The following is a 10,602-nucleotide window of genomic DNA, read 5'->3' as shown; positions in this document are numbered from 1 at the left end:
GCCCGTGGTAGAATCATAGATAGAACTATGAAAAAGATATTGTATGATACAAATGTTATGGTTGATATGAATAAAAGATGTATATAAATGTAATAAAAATATGATAATAGAATTGTCATGATTAACGAATAGAATTGTCATGATTAATTGCAAACAATTGTAGAAAAAATAACTATATTTGTAAAATTTAACACACATAAAATCAATCATTCCTACATCATAACGACTAAGAATGATGTCGCATCCACAACCCATATGCAATAACTTCTTGGACAATGAGATAAAATTAAGTAATCAAAAAATAAGACAAACATGAATAAAAATGTATGTCTCATTGCATTTTCATCTATGGTACCCAAAGATACCATGCATTAAGCGGTATTTGAAAATCTTTTTAAAAGTGTTGGCATATATGGGGAAGGGACGGAAATTTGATGTATTTTTGAAAAATGATTTGAGATGTATACACGAGCCTGAGATTCTGAACTTTTTTTATTCAGTAAACAAACACTGTACCCACAATATTTACATCCCACATCTTCCCCAAAGGAAAAAAAATTTTGCCTATGAAATCTCTAAATTCAACAGCCCGAGAGATCTGTCCTTGGTGCTAAACAACGGTAACAAAACGCCCAACTCCAGAAACAAATTAGCTATGTCAAATGACAATGTCTTAACGATGCCTCGAAGCTATGAAACCCAAGAAAACCGCACCATTACCTTCGAAGCGGTTCATTAGTGGTTGTAGACAAGAAAACCGCACCATTACCTTCGAAGCGGTTCATTAGTGGTTGTAGTCGATGCTGCACGCTTCCCAAATAAAGGGATGCTGAGCGACCGTTTCCTAAATCTATGGCCCAAGGAAGGAGGCGGTACTCTCCTCTTGGTATTATCTCTGACAGGAGATGCGAGAGTCGCATGCTTCAGTGACTCAGATAGGGATTCGATTTTCATCTCATCGTTTGTTTGGTCTCCTAAAGCAGAGAACACCATTTTGTGTGAATCCGTTTTACTGACAAATTCTTCATCATCATCTGAGGCGTAACCACTTTCTGGAATGTCCTGCATAGCAAGATCATCATACTCCTCGTCTGATTTCGTCGATCCTTCATCCACAGACCCTTCCAACTGAGATAAATAGCATGCAATGAGAAACTCTTTTCAACTAACAAAATAGAAAACACAACGGCCCAAAAACAATGAATCCACATCCAAATTGCAAAAACAAGATAAGTTAACATTTATGAAGCTTATAAATGGCAATATTAAGTGCTTAACTTTGCCATATTAAGCAAGTGTTCACAACCTCTTAAAAAAGTGATCCTAAATTGTGAACGAAAAATCAATAATCCCTTTTTTTAGGTTGCAAACACTCTCAACGTGCTTAACTTGCCACGTATCACAAAATTAACGCGGAGGATCTATTGAATGTAAATTGTAAAGTAAAAATTTTCCGACTACATATTCCTACCTCTTCTTGGAGCTGTTTCTGTGTATCACTAAAATCTTCGTCACTGTCTGCTTCAGGTGGTTCCTCAAGATCTTCCTCACTACCATCAACGGACAGTTCTTCTTTGAGCTGTGAAAAGGAGAAAGGGAAAAAAGGAAAAACGAGCGCGATTAGACCAGGCAGGAACCATAGGTTGAATCTTCCATGCCCCACCCTGTTGGAAACATATTTATGTTTGAAAATTTATGTTCAAAATTTCAAATTATTAGCCAACTTCACTGTTTAAGTTCGCTTTGTAGTTGATGTTATAACTTACTTCCTTGGCAGGGCCATCAGACAACATCCTCGGTGAGCTGCAACAGGATGAATAGTATCTACTGCCATTGTCAGTCAGCTCACCTCTTGATTCATCTATGCTACTTGCATGACTTGTGCCCCCAGTATCACTTGGCCAAGCACTAATACCAAAGTGACCAAACTGGAGGTTGACTGGTTCTGCTTTTCCAATCTGCAGCGGCCCATACACAGGAGTTCCAATTCCATTCCCAGTGGAGCGACCAATAAAGGGCTTGCCATGGTCACCTGTCATGTCAACTGGCCATGCCTTCGCCACAGAACCATCATCATTCAAAAGTGCCATCAAATGTCTACTAGAACCTTGCCTTTGGATCAGCTGAAACATTCCTTTAGAACTCAAGGAATTGGCAGTACACTGATTCCTGTACTCCTCGTCAACAATAATTACTGTGTTTGTGATTGGATCATAAAGCTGCTCTCCTGCTTCCCGCCTTCTTAGGCAGCTGAAAACTGTCGCATGAATGGCTGCTACACTTTTATCTACATTAGTGTTGTTTATTTTTGGCACCAAATGTTTATCTGCCCGATTGCATAGATAATCTTGGATTGTTCTGATATTTCGTATATACTTGACATACTTGTTTTTTGCAGGATCTAGTGTCATGTACTTAGCACGAACAGCAAATCTTTCGAGGTGCTTCTCTTCATTTGAAATATAAATCATAAAGGGTATAATTGAAGGGTGTTTCTTCATGAGCCCCATCTGCATGGCAAAGTTGAATCATAATCAAATCTGGCCTCTAATGTAAAAGACATGGCATGTCTACGCACAAATTTTCTAGAATTAATGCATAGCAAAAACTATTACCACAAAATTGAGACTTAAGTGAACACCCTCCACCACTACAGATTCTTTCCGTTCTTCCCATGCAGTAATCAATCGATCAAGGCTATCAATCACCATCTCACTCTGCGCCTTGAATCCTTCAACTGCCATCTGCTTCTGACTCATAACATCCCTGGCGGAAATATTTCCTTCGGATTTTCCAGTCTTTAGAATACTAGAGGTGTCATCCTTGCCAACTGAGGCAGCTGAAACGCCAGCTGATTTATTTGCTTTCTTTTTGGCCTTCGCTTCTGCAACAGCTACTGGGTCTAAATGTTCCCCGGCATGATAGGTTGATGCCCACAGCAGTGGATTTTGTTTTTCACCAACAAAGCTCCTCATCATATGCCGAATCGAATCAGTAGATATAACAGTCGTAATTCCCAACCTGCTTCCCTGAAAGAATAGTGTACAACCTAACAAATGAAAAGGAGCACACCTAACTTTGGTATTGGTAGAGCAACCATCCATACATGGTAAAGAAATTAATGCATTATAACTAAATTAAGGTCATAAAATATAAATAAGATAGGATTGTGATAAGTAGGCTTGGAAACAGATGTGCAAGAACCATTATTTTCTTAACACTTAAAACTCACTTATAACATTTTCACAACTCACATTACAGCTGAGGTAAAACGGAATGTTACTTGACTGCCATAAAAGCATGTATGTGCGTATCTCACATTATGTTATACTCAATACTCATGAAAATATTTTCTAAACAGCCAATTTGATGAGAGAGACTGTGTCACGAAAGATTAACAGAACTTGTAAAAAGACATTGATTTATCAACTCGACTCAGTGTTCATACAACTGTGAGTCTGTGACACTAGAAGTTCAAAAACTTGCGGAAGCACAGATGCTAAAAATGAAAAGAAAACAAAATAAAAGAAACTTAACCAGAAACCAAACTCCAGGCAACAAGGGACGTACCAGTAAGGCAGATAAGGTAGATTTTCCACAGCCACTGGTACCACACAGTAACACCGTCACAGATTCCTTTCTTTCTCGAATTCTGAAATCAGCACAAACACTCAGAATAAAACAGAACATGTAGCTTTAAAAGTTTCTTTAAAAAAACAAAACAAAACAAAATAACAGAGCACAGTAAATATTTAAAAGTTATTGTAACATTGTTTTTTTTTTTTTTTATCAGAAACACAAATATTATTAATAATTAAAAGGATTAAAATACAAAGTGTGGACCAGTGATCCACTAATCCTCAAAAGAGGTTCAAAGTTAATCTAGCTCAATGCTAAGCTCCAATCCCTATACAAATCTGAAATTGCAAAAGGTTGAAAATTCTTCTATATTATGTAACCAAGTTGATCCGCTCAACTTAATCTTGTCCCAACTTTCTTCAATCGAATCTTCTTCATCTTCAAAGATCCTTCTGTTTCTTTCTAGCCACACAATCCAACAAACGCAATGCACTAAAACACCCCACAAAATTTTCCCCCTTGTTCCCAGTGACTTGGACTTGGCTAATAAAGTATGCCACTAAAAATCTAAATGAAGAAGAATCATAAAATTTCACTGCAAGGAAATCACATCTAAAAAAGTTTTTGACTTGTGCAAGTACACGCAGAGACACATAAAATTCTTAAGCTGATATGTATCAATCTCGGAAGCACTATTATTATTTATTAAAATACAAAATATACTGGATCAAATATTATGCCAGATACGAAGTTACAAACAAGATGGATTAGGAAAAAAATTTATACAGAAGACAGGAGAAAGTTAAAATTTTAGTAAATTGAGTTGGGAAATAGGGATTATGATAGGCGTTTGAAAGTAAATTTAGTTCAATGTCTGTGTGATGATACACAAGGTTACGGAATGGACAACATATTGGTAATGTCCACCGAAGTTAATACATACCGTCCCAAATATATAGGTTTGTTTGTCACACGGATAAAAAATATCATTGGAAAAGCAAATTTTATAAACAAATTTCCTATTTTATCTTTGTTTAATTTATTCAAGGAATGATTGCACATATTTCCAATACTTGATTAACAGGGGTAGTAAAAAACAAGAAAAAAAATATTAAGGTAAAAAATGAAATATACATTTGGACAACCAAAAAGGAAATGCAGTCTATATATCTGGGACGGAGGTAGTTCCAGGAATCCCAACTTCAGAAATCATAGCAATTTCATGTTTCCAAAATCGGCATATCTCGACTCCTAGTAGGAAATGCGGTATACGTATAAAACCACAACACTGCTGAGCGAGAACCATATACGTATATTGAATCACAGATTTTTCAATGTCCATTTCAATACCTGAATGCAAAATTGCCCCTCGGTATTTCTTTTAGTTGATCCAAACCACATTTTCTTTGTTAAAAAGAAAAAGGAAAATTCATATACTAAAACTGGCTCCACACAATCTGTAGATACCACCCACTTTCTAGGTTCACGGGTAGGACAACTGGACAGGAGAAGAAAGCACCAGCGAGGAATACAGGAAAAAAAAAATTCGGAAAGTAAAAGATGCGATAGATTCTCTTGCAATGAGGTACACAGCAGTCACTAGAAGGAACTGTCGTTCTGCTCTTAGCTTTTCTATTTAATTACAATTGAGTGAACATCTTCTTAAGGAACAATTAGTTTTTTACTACATAAAGCAAAGAGCCACACTACAAGAGAAAGATCATCTGTGATCTCAATATATTTCCATGTTCAGTACTAAATCCACCAATTAACCCGTGTTTATTATCAATAATAATTCAATAGTTTGCAAAATCATAATAATAAGAGTAGAAAATATTCGCTTAGTCAAACCCAGAATATTTCCACGAAAAGATAACATACAATCAAGCTAAAAAGTGGTTTCAGAATCTGTATGAATACCCAACATTGCAGAAGTTCAGAAAGAAACTGAAAGGGGAATAAGAACGTATTGGCACATTGAAAGGTGAAACAAAGAAAAGAACTCAGAGGACATAGGCAACCAATTTTTTTACCAATTTTTTTAGTATGATCGCACATTATACCATGTTCAGAACTCTCTTGGGATTTCAGAATAAATCTAGGTTATGCTGACAGCACAGGCTCCTTCGAAATACTGAATGCGCTTAGAAAAGATAATAAGACATGAATTAAATTGATAGGCAGTTGATTGAGCTTGTGCATCAGTGATGAAGCAAATGAACATGAACAGGAGGCTAAAGAACAATTTGAAAAGGAGAGAATTGCAACTCAAGTGAAACACCAAAAATCAAAGTTAAGACGGTGTACAAAGACTCTCTTACACAAATAGTCATCCCATTTCAACTGGAACCTAAAATATCATATTTAGTTTAAGATGTCACAAAATGGAAACAGTACCTGCAAGCTAATATTAAATCAGCCCTTTGATTCAGCCCCACATACTTGTACTCAGAAAGAGCACCACAAACAACATTTAGAAAAAAACTTCTTCTAACCACCACTGTGGTGCGTCTTTTGTACAATTCAAATGGTTCCCTTTTGCCATTATCTTCCTCTAGAGCTAACTGATCAGAGTTTGCCTTAGGAGCGCCATGTCCTGTCTCCCTACGAGGATATATTTTAGCATCCTCAAGGGATATATCTACAAAAGCTGAAGCCAACTTATCAGCCGACCTTTCCTGCCTCATCATTTCAAATACCCTTTGACTAACCTGAACAAATTAGAAAGGTCAGAGCTACAAACCAAAAAAACTCAAGAAATTAGGTAAGGGATAGGCGCAAGAACACCAAGATGTCCATGCTTGGACAGCACAGATAAAATCATTTCCTATTGAGAAAAGAATGAATTTCTGCTAGCAAATTCAAGGTGTCCAAAATCTAATATATCTTACACATCTGTTTAGAAAATAAAGCAACTTATTGCGAGTTTGAATCAAATTACAGACACACTACTGCTACAAATAAATAAACAATCCAATAAAGATTTCAACTGATCAAAATGGTAAGAGATCTGGCAGTTGCGTCCTTTTACGAGAATGGTACAAACACAGCTATAGATCCCCATGACACATGAATCATTCTTGAATATTCTAAAACAACACATCGAACAGCATAAGCCCAAGATGTACATCATTGGTTCACTACTTTAAGAACCATATCATGAGCTTTTCTGAAGAAATGTACAACAATCACAAAAACCACGGCAGGAATTTATAAACCTAAAATACAATGATGACAAAGCACGCCCATTTTCAGATCCACAAACAAAAGACTCGTAAATTGCATATCGAGTGTTTACGAATGTAAAATGTTACATTGGGTAAACTAACAGGCAAAAATGCCTGAGTACTGTTCCTAATTCCTATATCTGAAAATCAATATTTTTCTTTTCATCACAATTTCCATTCGATCATCACACGCGAAAAGGGTGAAAGACACGAAACACGCGGTTCACACTTCACATCTTAAAAGTCATGCATGTGTCCAAAAACACACATGCATAACAGAGGTCCGGCGAACTTTCAAAGGAAAGTTAAAACCGGAAGCACGTCTCTTTTTATAATTTATCCTTTAAAATAAAATTTGTAAATAAAAATACATAAATAACCTTAAAGGAATGCCGAGCCTTGCAACCCATGAGCTGCAGAGAACTCTGTAAAACAGAACGCGTGTACCGAAACGACGGCAAATCCTTCTTCACGACGACCGCATCATCGTCCACCACTACAACGTACAGCAGCTTCGTGACCCCCTCCGCCACCGCCATTCCCCCGAACCTATTTAATCCGCATGCAAACAGAAGTCAACACATCCCCAAAATAAATTTTTTAAAAAAAACAGCACTCAAAATTCAAAATCAACGAAAAGACAGATCATACACAATCACAAAACCACAATGCATGTTTGTAAAAAAAACAAGGGATCCAAACCTTATCAAGGTAAATCCAGAGTCTCCGGCTAGGGTTTCAAGAAGCTGAAGCAGCAACAGTCGGAGCTAAAGCACGAAAAACGAAACTCAGGAGCGAAGCAGAGGCGAAACGATGCAGTTCTCGGATCGATCCGTCCATTTTCAACGGCATTTGCTTGGGTGAATACCAGCTTCTGCGTTCAAAGGGGTCAAAGACACCAGCTCCCTACACAGCAGGCCGGGCAACACAATGAATTTGCCGAATCGGGTCAGATTTGTACACGGAAACCGCTGGGACCCGGCGACGGTTATTTATAGCAAAGGAGGAGGAGAGTGGCACAGATTGTAATTTACTTTAAGATGGGTGGGTTTTTCTCATACTGTACTATAGAACATAGGACCTCCTGCTTTTTATAGCACACAAAATCCCAATATATAAAGTTCCTATTTGTTTTTTATTTAAAATATTTAAATATTTTTTATTTTCATTTTACATTTTCCTGGCGATTACTCACATCTTCTTTTTCGGTAATATATTACCAACTTTGCTAAAACAAAAATCTATACAATAACAAATTATACCATGCGAAGTTAAAACAAAATATGTTTTCATGTGTACATCTATCATTATATATTATGTAAAAGCAAGTGGTCTTTTGGTATGGACATACTTTTGATTTTTGCCCTTCAATGGTTATGTAATTACGAATATGCGATTTTTATTATATTTTTTGTCATTTCATGAATATTTATTTACAAAAAATGTCATTTTTTAATTTCACTATTTATTATTTTATTTTATTTTATTGTCAGTTAAAAAAATAGACAATAGAAGGCACGCAACACGTGCGTTTGGATACTAGTAAACATCATAGTAGAGATGTCAATTTGTGTTAGATCCGTCGGGTTGGCTCGTCCCGCCATACAAAAAAGGTGGGTTGGGTTGACAATTTTTCAATCCGCCTAAAAAGTGAGTCGGCCCGCACCGCCCCGCCTAATAATGGGTTGCGGGTTGGACCGCCAAAACCCACCAATTTACACGTAAGCTCGCCAGGTTGGCCCGTCCCGCGACTTAAAATAAGTGAGTTGGGATGAAGTTTTCTCAACCCACCTTAAAGATGGGTCGCCCCGCCTAATGGTGGGTTGCGACGGGTTGTGGGCTGGCCCGCCCCGTCAACCCATTTTGACATCTCTACATAATAGTGAGTAAGTTTTTTGTGATACCGTTTTACAATTTTATATCTGTAAAACAAGTTGATTCAACATATATTTGTAATAAAAAATAATATTTTTAACAAAAATAATATTTTTTTAAAGATCGGTTCAAATAAGATATCTGTCATATAAAATCAAGAAATGATATTATCTCGTAGGCATTTTTTGAAAATGTATAAATATAAAAATTGCATAAGATTTAATTATTACGGAAATCATATCATTTGATATGGTCAAAATTCTAGTTCTGGTAATAAGTTTTCACATGTTTCAAAAATATATTTATTTTGTTATATATATAGGTATTGTTTGAGAAAGCTTTTAGGAAACATTCTCAAATTTTTGTTAACAAAATTTTAAAAAAAAATTCAATTTTTATTAACGAAAAAGCTGAAAAGTGTTTTTAATAAGTTCTTCCAAACGCTATCATAGTATCTTGTAACTCAAAGACAGGATTTTGACCTTTAATTGTTTATTTACTATCTTTTTTGAAACTATTGTTTATTTACTATCAAAAAGTTTTAAATACAGTAAGTTCTCCCATTTAAAACTAAAAAATCTTTTCAAAATCGATTGTATAGATATTCTATCCAAAAAAATTCACATGGAAGGAATAGAGCGATGGAAAAGGACTGTTCAATAATTTCAGGATTTTGATTTTTCAAAGGCTTAGGGGCATTGATAAAAGCTACCTGAGTTAGACCTCAGTTTATTCTTTATCAAGAGCGGTTTTCTCATGACTCGTCTTGACATTCAGATATATTTATATCGTGTGAATTTTTCAAATTTTAATGGAAATTAACATAATATGTTAAATGATTCAATGACTAAAATTTCATTAAATGGATACTCTTTAAAGTGTGTATAAGTATTTGTAAAAGCTCTCCTAGTTATGAGATTGGATTTTGAAATTTTCTTTAGCATGGCAGATTTGTTTTAAAAGTCTTAACTTTTCACTTTATTTTCGAAGAAAGATCAAATTCCTTTTTCTTTCTTCTTTTCTCCTTTTTGCAAAAGGTTCAACAAACTTGCATCCAAATGGGAGACTTCTTGAATGTTGCTGCAACATATTGCAGAGTTATTTTCGTTTATATTATATTCATTTGCTCTCAAATATATTGATTAATTTGGTTTTTTTTTGTTTTTACGTGGATCAGGAAAAATAACTAGAAAGTAATTTAACGAGAAAAATTATTATTTTATTTTTTATTTAATAATTTATTAAAAAAATAGTTGTATATTTTTCAAAACTTAGTTGATAAATAGATTATTATTATTAGTAAAGAAATAATGTTGTTAAATTTATAAATTTGACTATATACATATAATATGTACTAGCGACTTGTTACATGCATTGCGTGCTAGATAATTTATTTTTATAATAAAATTATATTTTAATTAAAATTGTCAATTAAAATGATTGTATTATATAATAAATACAAAAGATGAGGTGAAAAGAAAAGAAGTAATTAAATTAAAAAGAAAAAAATAAATCATTATGGAGGGAAAAAAATTGAAATAGTGAAGGGAATGGTTTTTTTTTTTGTTTTAATTTTTAATTTTTATTTTATTGGGAAACCCTACCAAGAGACCATCAGGTTTTCTTACTTAATATATAGGTATAGATATGTGAGATATCACGTAGCTTTATCCATCCAACCAATATTTACAATAAAAAAATAATATTTTTATATGAGTAATCAAATAAGAGAATTGTTCCACAAAATTAACTCGTGAGATTGCTTCACAATAATTATATATACTAGTATCGAATTGCACGTGTTGCGTGCATGCTTATATAATCAATTTTTTGCATACACGGTACGTGCCTGTACAATCTATTTTTATTAAATAATAATTGTAATTAAAAAAAATAAAAACAAAGAGGTCACACCAACGTA

General features: G+C 34.7%; 1 protein-coding gene across 2 annotated transcripts; it reads right to left on the bottom strand.

The window, feature by feature from the left end:
- Positions 1-477: 477 nt before the first annotated feature.
- Positions 478-7,918, bottom strand: LOC140881111 (P-loop NTPase domain-containing protein LPA1 homolog 2-like). 2 transcript variants are annotated; one of them, XM_073286157.1, is made up of 8 exons: positions 7,509-7,918; positions 7,187-7,355; positions 5,977-6,290; positions 3,571-3,652; positions 2,616-3,029; positions 1,767-2,510; positions 1,472-1,579; positions 478-1,128 (listed from the first exon to the last, which is right to left on the bottom strand). In XM_073286157.1, the coding sequence occupies exons 2-8, from the start codon at positions 7,343-7,345 to the stop codon at positions 766-768; spliced, it is 2,184 nt and encodes a 727-aa protein (XP_073142258.1). In that variant the 5' UTR covers positions 7,346-7,355; positions 7,509-7,918; the 3' UTR covers positions 478-765. The 2 variants fall into 2 exon arrangements, with proteins under 2 accessions (XP_073142258.1, XP_073142259.1); XM_073286158.1 differs by lacking the exons at positions 7,187-7,355; positions 7,509-7,918 and adding an exon at positions 6,894-7,142.
- Between the last annotated feature and the right edge of the window lie 2,684 nt (positions 7,919-10,602).

The sequence above is a fragment of the Henckelia pumila genome, chromosome 2 (genome assembly GCF_033568475.1).
Source record: "Henckelia pumila isolate YLH828 chromosome 2, ASM3356847v2, whole genome shotgun sequence".
In the NCBI taxonomy this organism is placed as follows: Eukaryota; Viridiplantae; Streptophyta; class Magnoliopsida; order Lamiales; family Gesneriaceae; genus Henckelia; species Henckelia pumila.
The sequence above is the reverse complement of the archived record's forward strand: the minus strand, read 5'-3'. Positions and strand labels throughout refer to the sequence as shown.